A 20,289-nucleotide genomic window follows, 5' to 3' on the forward strand; every position below is an offset into this window, starting at 1 on the left:
GCCACCAGGAAGCAGTGTGCGCTGGTTCAAGAATAGAGAAGGTTTAAAATATACATTATTAAATGATGATGGTTATTATTGTTATTATAAATAATCATCATTTGAGTTTTCATATATCTTCAATCATCCAGCACACATAAAGTCAACCTCAGCTCAATAATGCCATCTGTTGGTCTATCAGGGGAAAGACAGTCTGCACAATTTGGTAAATCAACCAATCAACCAAATTTTGTGAGTAAAATACAAACTTCTGCACTTCTTTTATTAAAAACACAAAGACAGTGTTTCTACTTTCTTCCTGTTTTTTTATTCAAACTGTTTGAGGGGTTAACATCCAGACAATCTGACATTTTTATTGCAGTTTTAGGAGTTTGGCGATGACAACACAAATGACTTGAAACAAAAGTGTGCGGGATCACGGCACAAAAATACTTCTGCATTTCAAAGATTAAAATTGATTGTAAAGGCTTGAATGAAAAGAATATAACTTGACTGGTCAAAAACCCATTCCATGTGCCAGATCAGGACTATATAAATATTCATATAAATGTTGGCCTTTATTGTTTAAGAAGCCATCCGAAATCTGCAACAAACCATGAATCAGTGTTGAGTTTGTTAGAGCTGAGTTGAGCCTGATTAAACCCACACACACACATCAGGTGAAAGCGAATGTGCTGTCGAGTCAAACTAAACATTAAACATGATCTAAATCAGGTGCAATGAAAATGAAATACTATCGTGAAGTATAACGTGGAGGCTGTGAGGGCACTGTTACTCTCTCTCTGATATGGCAACCAGGTGGAATTCTATCTCTGCCTCGGTCAGTGTTCTGTGGGAGGGAGAGGGGAGGAGAAGAGGGAGGAGAAATGTGACCAATAGCTCAAAGAAGGAGGAAAATGGTTCAAAAAGGAGTGATGCAACGTAGCAGCAAAGATGGCAAAGTAAAATGGAGGTTAAATGTGTCAAAAGTATGAACATATCAAGTCCAGAGCAACATATAAGAATGCAAAACTGTCTGGAAACACTTCAAGTTGTGTATAGCAGATGAGGACTGTAAAACACAATCATTACACCAATAATGGTTCAATCTGACGTCTGATTCACGTTACCTGAATTTAGGATTTTCTTTGGTGACTATGCCCACTTCCAGCTCACAGCCCCTAAAGTCCATTGAGAGGACGGAGGACAGACAGGTGATGGCCAGCTGGGAAACATGAGGAGGTGAGTTAGACATACACGTATACAAAGCTATATATATTGCTACTGATGGTCAAAGATAAATTAACCACTGTAATGAATGACACACGTGAGACCACAATGCAACACCCCGTGTATCGTTCTTTATGTAAAATTGATACCTGAACATCAACAGCTCCAAATATGCAACAAGTACAAAAAGAGCAAAAATCCTCTGCCAAGGCCAAACATTTCTCTCTAACTTACTGTAATGAGACTCCTTGGTTGGTGTGTGTGTGCGTGTGTGTGTGTGTGTGTGTGTGTGTGTGTGTGTGTGTGTGTTTGTGTGTGTGTGTGCGTGTGTGTGTGTGTGTGTGTGTGTGTGTGTGTGTGTGTGCGCATCCGGCACACAACCACACACACACACACACACACACACACACACACACACACACACACACACACACACACACACACACAGAGACCTGTACCCACCTGTACTGTCCGGTCGTGGCTCAATTCTGGCTTCTTTTTCAGTTTCTTCTCCAGGTAGGTGTTGGCCTCTGTCTGCTTGGGCCCGACTGCAGTGGCCCTGAAGCCACAGTAGTAACCTGCCGGGTCACATTTAAAGAGCACAGGGCCCTGCTGGGGGTCTACGGCCACCATGATCATACCTGGGATGAAGAACAGAGGAAGAGGAAGGATGAAGCAACAATATAACTGACAATAACAAACCGATTCCTCCTTATCCTGGATTTACTGGTCTGATCTAAGACACATTGTTAACAAACACAATCTGCTTTTACGTAAAGACAAAGACATCTCAGCACTTGTTCTTGATAAAGCTAATAAACAATGGGTTTGAAATTAACTATTTAAATGCAAGTCATTCTCCATTTTCTGTGCCTGGTGAATGTTTCTTGAGTTTGATTCAAAACATTAGGTATGCAAACAAAATAAAAGCTCATACAGGATTGCTTCAGAATTGCATCAAAGACAAATTCAGGAAAAGTACAAGCAAAAAAGTAGGACCTGTGACAATTAATATAAAACGTGTAAAGCTCGAAGTACTTTGGAACGTTTTAAGATGATAGACAGTTATGAGTCAAATCCCTTTTTCCTCCAGTTTGCACTCTGGAAGGCACAACAAGGTGCCAAAAGCCTCCAAGAATATCAACAAGCAATCATTCCTGCTGGTGATCTCCACTTGTGAATGTGCCAAACAAAATTGCAGGAAACAGGAGAAAGTAAGTTGTTGGTGCAGAGCAGGATGAGACTCACTGCAGCCCAGAGGCCTCATTTCGGCGTTCTGCGTGTAGACCTGTGAAATATCAGCCATCCTGCGGCACAACACGTCGGCTGTGATGTCATAACCAAACTTATATTTCCATTCTCCAGCCTCCACTCGCGCCCGGTGAACCTGAGAGCGACTGTCCCCTACAACGGACAGAGAGGAAGGGAAACACAGATAAAGGGGATTTAAACGTTATTGATAGAAGTGTAACAGCTTCTACAGGTCAATAGGTCAGATCAAGGTCAGAGTGTGTGTGTGTGTGTGTGTATGTGTGTGTGGTGAGTACGCACCATTCTGTCCAGTCATCACACAGCCGATGAGAGAGGTCAGTTTGAACATGTTGGTCATAGTGGAAGGATCCAGAAGTTTATCCTGCAGTTGAGGAAAGGACAGTGTCACATTCACTTGATAAGTTATAAACATTAATATATCACTATGCATGAGGGACAATAATATTAATATTATAACTAACAAGCTGTAGAGCAAACTGCTAATTTCTAGAGATAGAAAAAGTAATAGTTGATTGTAGGATATTATGATGATGATTATTAAGTAAAAACTTTATAGATGGGATAATATCCAATGTTAATTATCCATTAGAGCAAAACTAGTTCCTGTCATTCAAACAAAGCTCTGGTTTAGTAATGTGAGTAGTTACATTATCAGTATCACACCATATACATGCATACACTCCTCTGCCCAGTCAGCAGAACACTGGAGTCACAACGCTGTTAGGCTGCACTGATCATCTCCAATACCACCATGCCAGTATGTGTGTGTGTGTGTGTGTGTGTGTGTGTGATATCTTACAGGTATTTTCTTTTGTGTGATCACCACAGCAGTGTCTATGCCACGGATCCCCACTGTTGTCAGTCCACTATGGGAGATGGCTTTGAATGCATACTCTGGGAATAGAATAGAAAAGAATAGAATAGATTACAATCAAATAGAATAGATAGATAGTTATCAAACATATTGAAACTGTAATAACATTATCCAACATACAGTTTTATTCTTCTACATAAGTCTGCCACACGTGCCCCGATTGATTCTGGTAGCACTAGCACACACTCACTCACACCCACACTCACACACAAACCGTAAATATAACCGGTTCTGTTTGCCTGGAGTCTGTGATCCCACCTGTTGCTTCCTCTAATTCTCTAAAATTTAAACCCAGATTGTGCATTTTGAAGTAAATAATGAGAAGTGGTGCGTTCACGCTCTTACCGACTTGGTACAAGCGGCCCTCCGGTGAAAAGATGGTGATGTGTCGGTCGAAACCAGCGTTGGTACCGCGGGACATTTTCTCTTCCCGGTGACCTCAGATGAACTTGACACCTTTGTTAATATATATCCTCCTTCTTAACACTAGTGTGTATCTTTACCTTAAGCTGTAAATTAGAGTTTTACGGTGTGAAAGAAGTGGCTAGTGGACGATAAGAACCATAATGGAGTCACTTCCCTGATTAAACTTACTTTCTGTTTCACTTATTGTGGGCAGGCAGAGAGATGTTGCGCCTCCCTCGTCGTTATTGGATGAATACAACAAGGAAGTAACGTCACAACAACATTTGAGTCAAATTAGAGCGTTTGTCACAACGATCATCATTGCTCGTTAGTAACCTGCGAGTCCTTTGTTATTCGTTTGCGCATTGGCAACATAGCGGCACAGATCGACATGAAGCGGACGTGAATTAGGAGGATCTCTCTCCCCCTCTCTCTCTCCCTTCCTCCCCCCCCCCCTCTCTCTCTCTGGCTGTCTCTCTGCTGTCATTTGGCGACTGGTGGTCCCCGGGGACAGACACTAGCCAGATGTCAGCATGTCGGGGCGCAGGGTGGGCTTCTGTCTCAGCGATAAGAAACGCAGGAGGATGAACATGGACGCCTTCGCACAGCTCTGTGCGTAAGTTGCCGCTGTTTTATGACTTTGTAAGATTCCTATAGAGTGAATAACGTCATGTGAGTGAATGAGCCCCGTGTGAATTTGTTTAATATGTATCAGTTTGAATATTCAGTGTGTATTTTTGTTACTATTTCTCATCTATCTGCCAGTTTTGTTGGATTTGTACAGTGACAAGAGGAAACGTTGAATCTTGATTTCCTAAATATAAATATAAATTAGCGTTTATGTATGAGATTGGCTCGTCCTGGGTTACACTCTCTCCAATATCTAGTGTTCTCAGTTATACAATAGTTCAGTTTAATTCATTAATTAATTGGATAAGATGCCTTGCTCAATATTGCCCTTGTTTGCACTCATAAATGAAGTCTATAGATGTTGATTTGTAATTGTAATGTGTTTTGTCAGGGGCCATGGTGTGGAGGTGGTGGAGGTAAGTGTGTGTGTGTGTGTGTGTGAGTGTGCGTGTGTGTGTTTCAGGGTTGGATTGTTTACTGGTATAATAATTAAACCTGACAAACTACAAACGAACTAAGTCTCTCTCTCTCTCTCTCTCTCTCTCTCTCTCTCTCTCTCTCTCTCTCTCTCTCTCTCTCTCTCTCTCTCTCTCTCTGAGTTGTGATTGTGGTGCTGTCTTTTCTTGACCCTGCTGCGACCGCGTGCATGTGTGTGATGGATGTGTGTAAACATGCTTGTTGTATTATACAGATTTTTGACACAAAATCTTTCTAAACATGTTGAACAAAATGTAATGACAGGAAGACCAAAAACACCATGACCACATATGACACACATAAATAGAGGCAGAGTGTCATTTACATGTGTTCACATCCTGAGTAGTCCATGTCACAGCCACCTGCTAATCTCCTCCTAATCTGCCTTAAGTCAGACATTAAACAATGGCTACCTGGCCGTCCCCGCTGAGACATTTAAGGGAATGAAAACGTCAGTACAGCATCTTGTTTAGACTGCAGTTATCATTAGACTTTGCTTATGGTACAGTATACTGCAGTATAGGTGCAACAATCTGTAGCTGCAGCATCGATCTCTCACAAATGTGTGTCAAAACAAAGATTTAAGTTTCAAAAGAATGCACAAGGCAATAAACACGGCTTAGCTCATTTATTTAAAAGTTAAAATTTCACTGCATTTTCATAACTGCTGGTCCACGACCTCCAATATGGAGAAGGTTGGTCTGTTGTTTCAGAAAAGTAGTGGACACAATTACAATGAAATGATGTACTGAGGAGTGTGAAGGAATTGTTGGGGAATTTCTGCCCTTTTCTCAAATACTGAAATGGACAATGATGGACTACATATAGATACAGATATTGATCCAGATCAAGTGAATCAAAATATGATCAGGAAGGGGTTATATTTAGTAGTTGTAGTAGTAGTTCTTATATTTATAGCCCATTGTTGACAACTGGTTCATATTTTGTTTATTGGTGGCCCATTCAAAGCCCATTGCTGGTTTGCTACACATACATTGGAAAATGTGGATTAGATGCATATGGATAGGATTTATTACTGAATATTGTTCTGCAGAGTATTTACTTTCTTTTTTATTATTATTTACGTTTCTATGTGTGTTAACTCTTAAGGTGTAAACTGGACAGTGTGTGTGTCTCTCTCTCGTAGATTAATCTCACACAGCCGCTGGCCTCCCAGGGACCATTTGATGTCATCATTCACAAGCTATCTGATGTCATTGTGGAAGCTGAGCATGACAGCCAATCACAGCAGCTTCTTGACAACTTCCAGGTGAGACTGTGGGGGAGCCAAGAACGAGCAAAATGGAAGGTTTTCCTATGAAATGAGGAATATGTATTAATGTAGTGTCTATTCTAAAAATGAGGCCTAGAAACACTGCATGCATGTAACTCCTGTGAGGAATGTTGTTTGTTTGTTAATGACAATAATGTTAATGCTAAGTTTTCTCTTTTCATAGAGCTATGTTTCAACCCATCCCAATACAGTTCTTCTGGACCCCCTGTCCGCCATGAAGCAGCTCCTCGACCGCTTTGCCTCCTATCGCATCATGAAGAAGCTGCACAACTCACTGCGAGGTGAACTGCAGCTGCAGCAACACTGCACTTGATTTAGAAAATGCATTTCTTCTATAACACAATTCTATTCTATTCTATTCTACTAGACTGGCATATCTGTAGTCCTGCCTATCTAGAGATCCACAGCTCCATGGACATGTCATCCATTCAGAAGGCTGTGGTGACTAAAGGCCTCTGTTTCCCTCTCAGTTAGTTTCCTTGTCCAACACTCACACTGCTGATATCAGCTATCGTTCATTCTGTTTTTTTCCCTCTCTCGTGGAAAATGAACAAACACTTCCTCTTTTTCTCTGTTGGTCCAGTTTGTAAAACCAGAGTGGCACACGGTTCACTTTCCCATGAGGTGAGCACTGTGCTTTCATGTTCTTTAGGAAGTCTCGCTTGTGTCCTGATGTTTGTTTTCTTTCTTCCCTGCTGATGTTAATTCTCTTTTTGTTAAATGTCCATGCTGCACTGTAGATGTCTCTGATCTTCAGCGCAGGAGGTCTGGGTGATGTTCTCCCTCCATGTGTGCTCCAGAGCTTCGTCAACCATGGAGCTGTTCTGCACAAGGTGTTTGTGGTGGGAGACAGACACTTCTGTGTAGAGAGACCCTCACTGAAAAACTTCCCGTCTGGACCCTGTGGTCAGTCTCCAAACGCTACTTTGTCTCCTCTCCTCTCCTCTCCTCTCCTCTCTTCTCCTGTGTATCTAACACGATTGTGGTTTCTTTGCCTCCAGAAAGGCAGACCATCTTCTTCAACAGCCATGAGGTGTCCAAGCCAGAGTCCAGCTCTGATCTCACAGCAGTGTGTAGTATCAATGACACTACAAATAGAAACAAACTAAACAAACTGTATATACTGTATTTTATGATTGAAATGAAACTTTTTTTGATGTGGAAAACGCTCAATGCAAAATGCTGCACTATAAACTCTCTGCTATATTTGCAATCCCATTAGATAGGGTACTATTCAGGTACATCTCTACTCATTTGGGACTTGGCTGAACTCAAACACACACTAAAGTGATATGTCCTCTCTTCCTTCAAGCTTGATGAGCAGATGCCGTACCTGCCCACTCCCAGCTCAGAGGCCATGGCTGCTCTGGTGCGGGAGCTCCGACTTCAGTTGGGCATGGCCCTGTTCGGTGTGGATGTGATTATCAACATTCACACGCACACCCTCACCGTCATCGACATCAACATCTTCCCAGGTACAGCGTGTGCACAAAGCAGCACACACTGACACACATATTGAAGTTCTGATGAATTCATCTTTCTTCCAGGTTATGAGGGAGTGCCCCAGTTTTTCTCTTCTTTGCTCAGCCACATTGAATCAGTGTTGGACAAACAGGCCGCTGCTGTCCCACAGGATAACAGCTCTTATCAGTCATCGAGCGGTCTATCTGCTGGAACAGATCACTGATTGAACAGTGTTTCATCGGCTTCCCAGTGCAAAAGAGAAACCATAGACATTTGCCAACACATTTATTGTTGGTACCAAGAGGTTTCCTAGCAACTGATTTTATTGTTTTTTCACGACTTTCCTTTTCTAATATATGCCCCCGTCCATCTAATCAGTAATCTATGACACACAACACTGTGCTATTAGATGACTCTGCTTTGATGGTTGAACAACCAAGGAGAAGACAATGCACAGCAGATTAATACACTTTGTGTTTATTGATTTACATAGAAGAGAGACAGCAGGCTGAAATACAGTACTCTGATTGGCCAGTAATTTTACAAATGGTGTTTTTTACTATCATTTCCTATTGTTCAAAATGTCCTCTGTGCCCTTAAGTCATCACCTGTAGACATTTCCAACAGCGTTCTTGCTGGTTTATTACATTTTGTGAAAACAACTTGCACTATAGAAAAGCTAAAGTACATTCATTTGAAGGTTTTTGTCAAGTGAACAAACATCTAATAATCTTTGGAGTAGACAGTCGTGAGCTGGATCAGAGTTAACTGACGTGTTATCACCATGAGTTTATACAGGCTGAGTGGCTGTTTTTTTTGCCAGTGTTCAAATACATAAATGTACTGTAAGTCTTGGCTGTGTAGAAAAAAGATTACATTTGCTATTGAAGTACCATATGATACATTTCGATTATGTAGTAAAATACATTAAATAATTTATTGTAATGTATTTGGCTAATTATTGCATTCATATGTGCTGTAGTCTACATCGTGTTATTGCATTCAATTGGCCTCCAATGGGAACACTGTTAATCTCATGAACGTGTGCATTTAAAGTCCACCTGGGGGCGCTGTTGCTCCATATTTCCTATGACCTTGGCTTAGACAGTTTTGAGATTTACACAAGTGACATGGGAACAACAGCTATGACAAATATGACATAAGACTATAAAGCAGTTATTAATATTATAATCAGTGTTGCTTTTACCCAAAGACAACAAATGGCTTTAGTGTCTCCTCCTCCTCTTCCTCTCTCCTCTACTCCTTGGCTTGTTAAGATAAGAGTGCAAAGCTGGCTGAAAACCCGAGGTGACTCTTTTAGACGCAGCTGTAAGTGCGTCGCATTCTGTCACTACAACACCGAATAAAACGTGTTGCTGTGGCAAAACCTTCGTCACTCTTCACACCCTGGTGTCTTTGTTTTCCTTTGGTCACCTCGGCCGTTCATAAACAGTCAGGTTGTAACAGTGCGTGAGCCAAATAAACAATCCTTGTTTCTACTTTATCATCAAAGAAATGAAGAGAAATAACAAGTTATTCCTGTGAAGGAGTCGCAATAATACACATGTTACTGTTAACAGTCAGAACAGCGGGAACAGCTTACACACAGGTAGTAGTTATTGCACTGAATATACTGTATATTGAAATACACAATTACTTTTAGTAGATAGCCTGTTTCCCACCCAAGTACTACTGTTCACACTAGCAAGGACAACATGTCAACAGATTGCCAGTATTCATGGTTTACGTTTCGTAGATGACTGTGTGTCTGATTGGCTGATCTACAGTCTACACAATAATGATTATGTGCTTCAACCCCGGCTGAAATCACGTGTCTGCCTTGCAAATGACGTCTACAGGTACCGAGGCAGAGACGCCGGACCTGTTTTCCCTTTCCTCCACGCGTTCAAAGTGCAGAAAAATCATTGAAACACTCCGGGAAACGGATCAGGAGTGAAGCAGGGGGGATTAGATGTTTCAGCTAAGGTCCGTACACGGGGAGACATTTCTCTGAGTGCTGCTGGGGATTTGAAAGCTGCGAATGGAAAACGTGTGAAACTGGATGTGTGGACTGCAACAAAGGGCTTTTTGACTACTCTGCAGTATGTGTGTGCGTGTGTGTGTGTGTGAGTGTGTGAATGTCTTATCCTCTGCGAATTTCCCTGAGCTCTGCAGCAACTTTGCGCAACTCGGCTTCTATCTCCAGCAGCTCCTGTAAACAGAACATAGAGAGATTACACACACACACAAACACACGCACACTCATCTATTAAGAGAGAGAGAGTCAAGTGTTATTCGCAGCAGCTCACCTCCCCCTCGTCCTCTTCGATGTCACCACCCTCCAGCTCCTCCTCATCCTCTCTGATGTACTCGTCCTCGTCGTCCTCATCCTCGCCGTTCTGCTCCGCCCCATCCTCTTTGTCGTCCTCGTAGTGCTCCCTCTCAAACTGCCTCGTGGCCTCGTCGCTGGCTTTCTCCATCACCCTCTTCTGCTGCGGCTCCTTCGCCTCGGCCGCTTCCTCCCTCCTCTTCACTTCGTTCTGTGCTTTCCCGTCAGACTCCTTCTCTCCTCCGGCCGCCTTCTCCTCGCTCTTCTTCTCCGCCGGCCCTTCTTCAGCGACGTCCTCTGTCCCTCTCGCCCCCTTATGATCCTCCTCCTCATGATCCTCCTCCTCCTGCGCCCGTTTCATCTTGCTCACAAGTTCGTCCAGCTCCTCCTGCTTCTCTTTCTTCTCTCTCTCCTGCTCTGGCTTGCTCTTGTTGTCCTGCTGCTGCAGCAGGTCCTTCAGCTCCCTCTCCACTTTCTCCTTCTCCACCATCAGCTCCACTTCGTTCTTCCTCCTCTCCTCCACCCTCTGCTTATCCATGTCCTCTGCCCTCTCTTTCTCCTCCTTCTCCTTCCCTCCGTCCTCCTTTTCCATCTTTACCTCCTTCTCATCCCCTCGTCTCTCCTTCGCCGCTTCGTACCGCTTCTTCTTCAACTCTTTCAGCATTTCTTTGAGCTCATCGTCGTCCTTCTCCTCTTTCCCTTTCTTGGTGATCTCTTTGGCCAGCAGCTCCTCCAGCTCCTTAGCGCTCTGTTCTTCGTCTCGCTCCTCAAGCCGAGGCTCCTCTATCTTGGGTTTGGTCTCGTCCTCCTCCAAGACCTCCTCCGTCTCGTCGTCCTTCTTGTCCTCTGTCTTTTCGTCCTGCTGCTCAAAGTCGCTGTCGTCATCGGCCACGGTGTAGTCGTACTCTCGCTCCCTCGCCTGTCCTCTCTCTGCAGTATTCAAAAATAGACAGCGGTGTCCCATTGATGTGTTCAGAAATGCACAAACGTAATGCAATGGATGTGAATTTGTGTTTACCATCCTCAGCTAGCTTCTGCAGCTCCCTGAGCAGACCCTGGTGTCTTTGCACTTCATCCAGCTCCTCTGCACAAAATAAAACACACAACAACACTTAAGGACAACGATGCAACAAAGGCAAAAGTGTGCTGTCATACCTATATTGGTCCTTCACAACAGCAAAATCCATAATCGCTCCAATTACAGGAAGGTACAGTGTACAGTATCTAAATGGCACCATCATATAGAAACACACACTCTCTCTCTCTCCTCTGTCCTTCTGTGAACTGAATGTGCTGACTGAAACAATGACTCATATCATTTATGTATTGATGAAGAGCTCAGCAGCGATGTTACCTGCCAGCTGGGGGTCACAGTGCTGTTGTGACCCCTCTCCATTCAGCGTCTCCTGAATAATACATTCAACCTGAAGGCAACAAAGCACAAATAAGCAGATGAAAACCACATTACAAAAATGTGAAATATACAGAAATTAAATATTCTGTGTGCTACGTGGAGAGGAATGTGTCCCTGACCTTTGCATTGTTTAGGGGTGAGGTTACTGGCCGGCATCCCACTGAGGCACAAAGTAGGGAGGGAAATAGAGACAGCAGAGAGAGAGAGAGAGGGAGAGAGAGAGACGAGAGAGCGAGCGAGAGAGAGAGAGAGATGGAAACATAGAGAGCGAGGGAGAAAGGAGAGACGTAAAAATCAATGTTCAGTATTGAGTTTGTCTGCAGCAGCTCCATATGCACCAAACTACCCTGAAACAAATCACAGACGTGAAGTAATTTGTGCATTCAGTGCTTTGTCACGCACGGGTGGAGCAAGGTGAGCACTGTTACCTTGGTGAAGCAACACAGGAAAGAAGCTTACACCTCTCTCTCTCTCTCTCTCTCTCTCTCTCTCTCTCTCTCTATCCCTGAAGGTTTTAGCTCACAGCTAGTTTCCTAGTTATCCCTGCCTGACAGCACACAAAGCACTGCAGCCAGAGCCTTCCTCACTGGGATACACTGTGTACTGAGGAGGACCAAAGCTGCTGACTGTCCTCTGAACATCTGAATCAAACAGTGTGTGGCCCTTTTGCCACATTAACAAACAGAAGCCTGAACCTACACAGTAAGGCTGCATCAGTAAAAGAGCTATCCCAGAGGATTTGACCTCACAGCTAGTTTCCAACCGACACCACGTTAAAGGCACACGAGACACTGCCACCGGTGTCTTCATCACTGGATACACAGAAGAGGAGAACCACTACTCTCCTCTGAAAACATGGAGCACTTTAGCATTTTTAAAGTCAACACAAAAGCAAACAGTTTAAATGCATTATTATTATTAAGATTTATTAGCTATGCAATTTATTAAGTGAGTAATAAGTGTATTTCTGCTTTACTTAACATGTTCTCAACGATTTAGTTCTCCAGTTATTTTCAACATTCACACACAAGTTGGCAACCACACCAATTTAGTTATTAGTTATAGATTGTATGTTTTTTATTAACTACATGGACTCTGTCAACAAACACACAGGCAGATCAGTGCAGAGATCAAACGATCAATAGAGCTAATTGATTCTTGGCCCACTGATGAACCCCAACAAACACGTGAGTTCCCTGTAATGCTCTCTCTCTCTCTCTCTCTCTCTCTGTGTGTGTGTGCTGTGACAGTGCTTTTATTGGATTGTCCTGCTGCTCCTAAGGCCAACCAATCAAGCCCCATGGAATGTTTCGACAATTCAAAAGCAAAACGAAGCCAAACAGAGAATTACTGTGACAATAACACAGCTACAGGGACTTAAGTGGGCCAAGACGTGCGCAGTAATGAATTTATGTAAACATTATTCTTCTTCGTGGCGTTTTGATGATATTTATCCCCTTTGGTATCATAACATGTATTACTTTACACATATAGTGGCAGAACATGTCATGTAAACGCTGTCTAACCCGCACTGTGCTGTCATATGAAAGCTGTTACTGCATCATAACACCGTGCGTAACACTGCGTCCTACTATCAACCGAGCTCACGCGCATGTGGCACGCGCGATAGAAGCATTACGGGCTTTTCCTACAATAATAGCACTTAAGCAACATACGCACTCTTCATCAATTCACACATCATCATCATCATCATCATTATCCTCAGCATCCACAGCAGCACGTGCGTCTCTCATATCTGTCAGCACGTGCGTCGTTCTGCTCACCTGCGCGCGGCTTTATTTCGCATTAAGGCTCAAAAGAATCCTTGTTTTGGCTCAGGGTTTACATATAGGGCGATTGTTTCCTGTGATATCTTTACATCATATAGCAAACAAATACGCGGTCCATGACGACGGGAACGGAAAACAAGACGCAGGAGAAATTATGTAACGCGTTTTTGTTTAGCCTATTAGTCTAAACCCTGGAGGCTCCCGCCGGTTAGCTGAGCTTTATCCCCGCGCTGCTTTAAGGTTCTTGTTTATAGGGATGGTTCGTAAATGTCCATTATAAAGACTTCTAAAACATTAAGAGTACAAATGTGTAATCGGAATACGAGGCAGGACCAAGACGTAGCCACCGACAGCAGGTGGACACTCGCATTTGTTCCGCCGTGAAGTCACTCTGAGCGACCACCGGAATGACTGCGATGGATTCTTACCTCCGACAGCAGTCCACACAACAACTGCAATTATCAGAATTCCCATAGCGAGGCTCCTGCAGGAGATAACCTTGAAATAACGGGATGGGATCTTCCTCACACACCAGCCGCGTGAGGTGGAGCCGTGCCGGTGTGTGTGTGTGTGTGTGTGTGAGCGCGGGCGCGTGTGTGTGAGAGCGCGTGCGTGTTGTGTCAGGTGACTGAGAGAGATCAATATCAATGCCCAACCAGGTGCCAGAAGGTCAAGAGGGCACGTGTTTATGTGGAGTCATAGATTTAAAATGTATGGATGCCTTTGGTTCTCAAACAGGGGGGTGGAACTCAAATAAATGAGGAAATAAATGAGGAAATTCAGTTTCATTTCACAAGATGATTAAATTGGTGGGGGTAATTTTTAAACGTTTTATATACATTAACAATCTTCTCTGATTAATGTTTTTAAAGACAAAATTGTATCAAAACATCAAAACACTTCTTTGTATCTATTTACACCTTCCACCTGCATCTGTAGGCCTGTTTGTTAGCAGATTACTAAAGAAAGTATAAAAAAGGTATAAACCCATTCTTATTGTTAAAGAATGGGACATGACCCTGAAAACTATCCATCATTTTAAACATTTTATTTGATAATTTGTAAATGTATTCAATGCAACACACCACTAAATGAATTAACCCCAATTGTCAAAATAGTGTTTGTGTTTCTTTCACTGAACATCAGCGATTTCCTTGTGATATCCAATCCACATCTTGAGCAATAATGGACAAAAAAATTATAATAAATATTTGTTTTTATTAGTTATTCCCAACTGATTATCCTGACAATACACATAAATGTGAATAACCACAATGGCATGATGTTCTGCACAAAGAATGATGAAAAAATGTATTTACAGTGACAGTAAACCACAGAAAGCCGCTGAGGTCTGACCCGTCTATCATAAGACTGAAATCACTTTATTCCAAGCATACTGAAGTATAAACTGATTTTGTTTAAAAACCTAAATGTAGGAAGCATTGACATGATTGAAGGCCTGAAAGGTTGAGTGTGAACAGGCTCCCACCTTAGCTGTGGTCAGTGGGGAATGGATGGAGACAGAGCATTAGACTTGTACTGGATCATCTGGTCTTGGGAGTGGGCCTTGGTGGCCGGCTGGGCTGGTTGGGTCCGATGTATTTCAGTGGAGAGTACTTTGGCTTCTCTATCACTTCTAGACCCAAATAAGGCTGCAGGGCTCGAGGCACCCGCACTGTTCCTTCCTGGAGAGGTAGAGAGACAGCGTATGTACATTTTATACAACCTTTTGGTCCATTTTTGTCTTTGTTACATGATTGGAAATTTGCTTTGATTTGAAATTTGTGTGTGAGCTCTGTGAGCGCTCTTATGTTGGTGTCTTACTTTGGTCTGGTGCGTCTCCAGGATCGCAATAATGGTTCGGGGAATGGCACATGCTGTAGCATTCACCTAGAGAGAAAATTAACACACACACAAACACACCATGTTGTATGGCTGTAAACTCAACCAGTGAGCATGTAGACCAGTGCGGGCCCAGTGTGCAGTCTTACTGTGTGGGCGTACTGCAGGCTGCCATCCTCTCTCTCATACAGGATGTTGAGGCGTCTGCTCTGGTAGTCTGTGCAGTTGGACCCACTGGAAATCTGATATTGAGAAACGAGCTGGCATCAGACTGAGCAGCAACACACAAATGGTCCTGTGTGTGTAGCTCACTGTTACAGACATACTGTAGATCACTGTTGCTATGAGTCTTCTACCATCCCAGTCAGAACTTCAACAATAAACACAACACGTCAGCATGTGTAGTTCCATTTCAGCATGATATCCAGGCAGATTGAGCTGAACAACACTCTGGAGTCTAAATGTCCAATTTGTTATTATATCTAAGTTTTAATTGCTGTTCTCCGGGTTATCATTAAAGTCCCTGTGCACCGATTGAACGCCCACATGTGTTTTCACTTCATTACACCTCTTCTCAACACTGCGTGGGTTCAGTCTGAGCTTGATTGACGTTTCCCTCATTCTCCCATTTATTCTGTAGCAACTGCTGCGGCGGAACAACTTGCACCTCTGATTCTTTTAAATATATGACTTTAATTTCAGTGCCCTCATGGAACTCCCGCTGCGCTGCCCATCTTCACCATGACAACCTGAAAAGTAGTCTAATCAGACAGAATACCTAAAAACACCTTAAACACATTCGCCCAACTCCAAAATGAAGTTGAAGCTACATGAAAGAATTCTGTAAAAATTCTATATAATTGTTGAAGTTACAAAATGATAACCACAAGCACCATTCCTACAATCACCGCCATGAATGGAAGCCGGAACTACTTTTCAACACGAGGTCCGTTCAGAATTCATTTCAGAACAGGTTGTAGAACATCTCTGAAGTAAAGGTAAACCGTTAACACCATCCAAAAGAAGTAGCGAGGCTCAGTGGGATAAGATAGATAAGGTAAGACTTTGGGGCTGACCTCTCCGTAGCTGTTCCTGCCAGGCATCCAGGCTTCAATGTCATACTTCCTGTATGCTGGAGGGCCCAGTTCCTGTGTTGGCATGTCTAACACTCTGAGGGAAAATGCAAATGATTCAAACTTTGACCAGAAATACAAAACACAATAAAATATATAAAAAAGTAAGATACTCAGGTTTGTTATTGATTGTCTGAATGATAGAGGGACAGTAAGAGTATGTGTGTGTGTGTGTGTGTGTGTGTGTGTGTGTGTGTGTGTGTGTGTGTGTGTGTGTGTGTGTGTGTGTGTGTGTGTGTGTACTGACCTATAGTGAAGTTCCAACGAGGAGAAGATCTCTTTTTGGAGCGAAACAAACATATTCAGGAGTTGAGAGCTCTCTTCTCCAGTCTCATCTGCTGTCACTCCAAACATCTCTATCTGGACAAGCGCACACACATGGTTGATTACAGAGATTCTTACGATAATTTCCTCATGATATGCAATTTGCTGTGTTCCATTCATCCATATCTGTGATTATCCATCAGAGTGCTGAGTTCCTCATTACCTTGTTGAAGTGATGAACTCTGTAAAGCCCCCATGTCTCTCTGCCCGTGTCAGTCTCTGCTCTGTAACATGTGCTGCTGCACACCGTCCTGCATGAGTAGAAATATAGATGTCACGTGACATAAAATCACATCAATATAATATTTAACCTCAAGGCGGTGAGCAGAGGAAGCTGCTTCTAACCTGACAGGTAGGTCCTTCCAGTTTACTGCATGATCCATGAAAAAGCCTGGAGAAAACAGAAACATGTCAGACACTGTATCTCATTAGATTACAAAATGGATGCTTAAACTGAATTGAGCATTCCTGAGAATTGGGAGTTTTACCTGCAATCCCCACCTCTCCGGTCCCTGCTAGGTTCAGGTCTGTAACCTTGGCTGGGTCCAGTGAATAGACCTGGGAACGGTGGGCATTGGGCTGCATACCACAGCCCTCCTAGATATGGACAAAACAGAAGAGGAAGAAGGAGCAGGAATGGATAAATCAGCATCAGGAACAGGACTTTATCTAACTTCATCTAACATTTAATAGTTTCAACAAAGTGAAATACATGTCCAGGTGTTCTGTCTGGCTTATACTAAGACACACTTATGCATAACAGAATCACATAATCACACAAGCAAAAGAGTCTGCTACTCACAAACACTGCCCCCTTCAGCATGTCAGGTACGACCATGGGAATGAAGCCCTGCAGAGATCAAAAAGTGAAAACTGTACTATGTGAATAAAACAACAAACGCACGTCTCCCCAGAGAAACCCGTCAGTAAGGCTTACTAGTCGGTGCAGCTTGTCAAGAGCAAGGTTTTGCAGTGCAGTCTGAAGTCTGGCCCCCGCTCCCCTCAGATAATACGACCTGTGACCTGACACATGAGCTAGATGCCTGTGGGCAGAGACAAAGGAACATACTGTCACAAGTGTATCGACAACCAGTATTATGACCTCCTCATAATAAAGCATCCCTTGTGATACAACACAGGTGAGTTTACCTTTACTTACTGACTACATACAAATCACGTCACATCTACTTGTACTACTAATTAATTTTTTCTGATTAAAAGCGAACAGAGGTGTTTGACCACAGAACAGTTTCAATCTATCTTGTGCTATTAAATTATATTTTCATTAACAGCTCTGATCTAGACATCTCGGGGGACAAAACACACTGCAGTTCCTAAAAACAGAAACACACCAAATCTCAAAAGACTTAACCTTTTGACCTTCACTTCAATCTTAAGTAAATAAAACCCTCATAGTACCGTCTACTCTACATATTTCTGACATCGTAAACACATTAGCTTTGTTACAAACCAGTAGTGTGTTTCCTCTTAGAGCACTATTGGGTTTGTGGTCTGGCAGTGTATGTAACTAATATTATTAACAGTCTTGTGAATATTGTATTACCAGACTCTTAGAGACTGATTGTTATCAACCGCTGCTGTGATTTGAGTTTCTTGGCTTCTAATCATTGTTTCCCTTCTCTTGTAAGAAGAAACAGAGCCCAGGAAAAGTACAGTATGCAGGCAGTAGAGAACATGGAGACTCACAGATCTCCTCACCTCTGTCTGATGAGACCCAGCTCCTCCCCGAGTTCCACATGGCCTCTGGGTTTGAAGTCAAACACTGCAGCAAAAATGGACATTTGACATTTGTACCAAGTGCATTCATCCACCCTTCAATAAAAGGTAAAGAACAGTGATCACCTGGCATCTCTCCAACCAGCTCCACAACCCGGGCCTGACTCTCATCTCCAATGGGCTGGGGAAAAAAACAAAGGGCAACTTTAGGAACTTAAATCTCCACTAACTGAAACGGAGAGAGTTCCCAATCTCTTCAGTTGTACTGGTGTGTCCTCACAACGTCAGGGTGTGTGGTGTTGGGCAGCCGGAGTGCTCGGCCATAGTGCTCTTGTTCCAGCTGGGTTTCTTTGGGGTAGAGCTGATTCAGTCTGGAACGGATCTCTCGACCTTTCTGCCTCGCCTGGTTATACTCAGGAAGCTGCAGGATGAAGAGCAAGAACACCCCAAACATGATCTACTGCAGTGACTTGGGAAGGAGAAAGATTGATTCAATAACAAAAGGAATTAAATGGTTCACGTTCTGATGTACCACAGTTTCACTTACATTGCTGAGGGCTTTCTTGTCATTTGTGTCCTGTAAGAATAAAATCAAGATTGAAATTGATCAAGTTAAATGCTGATTGGTGATGATTTAGTACTAGTTTTACTCCAGAGGTTTTCATTTATGAATTGTGAGTTTAGTGGCAGTACACAGCACAATGACCTGTATCCTTTACTGACCACTATTGCTCTGACTGTGTCACTGATGTGTTTCTTCTGCCCTTCCAGCTCATAGATCTCCGTCTTCACCGCTTGGAGTTGCTCCCACACACACACCTACAGGGCACAAACCAGCGTGGGCATTCACACACACACACACAACAGAAAAGTATGAGAAAATAGAGATGACATTAATGCTGAAACAAATACCTGAACAATCATTATGACGATAATTGTGACGTTTATCATTGTAAATTTAATATAGACTGAAAAGCTGTAAGTGAAAAGAGACGTAGAATCTTGTGTGGAGTATTTCTCACATTTTTTGACATCATAGATGAAGTTCATAGATGAAGCTGATTAAACCTTCATCCTGCCTTTTATCAAGAAATCCCTTTATGTGTGATATTTGAGGGGCTATGAAATATGAATTCCTCCAACTCTGCCAGCACTGACTACACCTCCTGTTTCTTGCATCAGAAGGTCAAAGGTCAGCCTCCAAACCATTCCAACTTTCACTTTCATTCTTACTGGTATACAATTTCAGTAGTTTTATTTAATTAAACTCAACCAAAGCTTTCATTAACCAATACTTGAGCTTATTAACACATACATACCTCCATTTAATGTGAGTATTATGAGTTGAATTTGGCAAACATATACACAACCCACTTATAGGCTATGACATGACTAGGACATGGGGTAATAATAGTGTGACAGTGACAGATTTCACAGTAACATCAATTAGTAAGATAATAATTCAATTTTAAAATGTGTTTAGACTTACAATCTTTCGGACATCGTCCCCCCGCAGGTCGCCCTTCCTTCCCTCCACATTGGCTATGACTTTGTCCGTCTCCTCACACACTAGCCTCATGTCCAGTTCAGGCTTGTCGCTAAAGCCTTCGCGGACATGCTCGTACAAACTACTCCGGACTCCATGAGAGAAGCGTTCTGATGTTATTCCGATTGTCTCCGGCCGTAGACACTGTCTTGATACCGGCTTTAACACGTTCAGGGCAGAGCCGATAACTCTAGCGGCTTTACCGATGCACGCCGCCATATTTCTCGTTTGGTTGATGTAGCGTTCACTTGAAATGGGAGAAACGGGTGTTCCAGTAGGGGCATAGTTAAGCATGCACTTATTGGCATTGTTTCACATTCACTTGATGCGTTTCAAGTTCGTGTTTAATAATACTGGTATAACTGGTATAGTACAGTTATCTAGTATTAAAATGGGTTGAACTTGTACCGGTGTCAGCGTCAACCGCAAACAAAAAAAAGAATGAAAACGTAAAAATTGTAGTAGTATTTGTGGTATTTTTACTGTTAGTTATTATAACTGTTATAATGCGCTTTCTTTTTAATTTGTATGCATATATTCAAATTATGG

At 42.7% G+C, this 20,289-nt stretch overlaps 4 protein-coding genes across 5 annotated transcripts; 1 reads left to right on the top strand and 3 right to left on the bottom strand.

Annotated features, from left to right (window-relative positions):
* Positions 1–284: 284 nt before the first annotated feature.
* On the bottom strand, positions 285–3,947 carry LOC142993181 (proteasome subunit alpha type-6-like). Its single transcript, XM_076143872.1, has 7 exons — positions 3,701–3,947; positions 3,281–3,375; positions 2,761–2,842; positions 2,458–2,613; positions 1,672–1,850; positions 1,110–1,204; positions 285–829 (listed from the first exon to the last, which is right to left on the bottom strand). Exons 1-7 carry the CDS (start codon positions 3,774–3,776, stop codon positions 772–774), a joined length of 741 nt encoding a protein of 246 aa, XP_075999987.1. The 5' UTR covers positions 3,777–3,947; the 3' UTR covers positions 285–771.
* A 66-nt stretch (positions 3,948–4,013) lies between these two features.
* On the top strand, positions 4,014–9,550 carry LOC142993164 (inositol-tetrakisphosphate 1-kinase-like). Of its 2 annotated transcripts, none has more exons than XM_076143860.1 (10): positions 4,014–4,376; positions 4,782–4,806; positions 6,015–6,137; positions 6,325–6,442; positions 6,529–6,630; positions 6,745–6,785; positions 6,902–7,067; positions 7,163–7,194; positions 7,474–7,636; positions 7,709–9,550. In XM_076143860.1, exons 1-10 carry the CDS (start codon positions 4,294–4,296, stop codon positions 7,846–7,848), a joined length of 993 nt encoding a protein of 330 aa, XP_075999975.1. In that variant the 5' UTR covers positions 4,014–4,293; the 3' UTR covers positions 7,849–9,550. The 2 variants fall into 2 exon arrangements, with proteins under 2 accessions (XP_075999975.1, XP_075999968.1); XM_076143853.1 differs by having other exon boundaries at positions 4,019–4,376; positions 7,163–7,230; positions 7,709–9,134.
* On the bottom strand, positions 8,287–13,724 carry LOC142993158 (uncharacterized). The gene is made up of 6 exons (XM_076143841.1): positions 13,587–13,724; positions 11,488–11,528; positions 11,309–11,378; positions 10,973–11,038; positions 9,935–10,884; positions 8,287–9,837 (listed from the first exon to the last, which is right to left on the bottom strand). Exons 1-6 carry the CDS (start codon positions 13,630–13,632, stop codon positions 9,769–9,771), a joined length of 1,242 nt encoding a protein of 413 aa, XP_075999956.1. The 5' UTR covers positions 13,633–13,724; the 3' UTR covers positions 8,287–9,768.
* Positions 13,725–14,673: 949 nt separating this feature from the next.
* On the bottom strand, positions 14,674–19,990 carry sars2 (seryl-tRNA synthetase 2, mitochondrial). The gene is made up of 16 exons (XM_076145028.1): positions 19,684–19,990; positions 18,918–19,013; positions 18,742–18,771; positions 18,475–18,615; positions 18,321–18,375; positions 18,177–18,240; positions 17,395–17,500; positions 17,260–17,307; positions 16,946–17,054; positions 16,803–16,848; positions 16,621–16,708; positions 16,381–16,493; positions 16,077–16,170; positions 15,150–15,242; positions 14,983–15,048; positions 14,674–14,843 (listed from the first exon to the last, which is right to left on the bottom strand). The coding sequence occupies exons 1-16, from the start codon at positions 19,957–19,959 to the stop codon at positions 14,703–14,705; spliced, it is 1,566 nt and encodes a 521-aa protein (XP_076001143.1). The 5' UTR covers positions 19,960–19,990; the 3' UTR covers positions 14,674–14,702.
* Between the last annotated feature and the right edge of the window lie 299 nt (positions 19,991–20,289).

This window comes from Genypterus blacodes, unplaced genomic scaffold (genome assembly GCF_046128005.1).
Source record: "Genypterus blacodes isolate CSIRO-AG114 ecotype Tasmania unplaced genomic scaffold, CSIRO-AGI_Gbla_v1 ptg000003l_1, whole genome shotgun sequence".
Taxonomy (NCBI): Eukaryota; Metazoa; Chordata; class Actinopteri; order Ophidiiformes; family Ophidiidae; genus Genypterus; species Genypterus blacodes.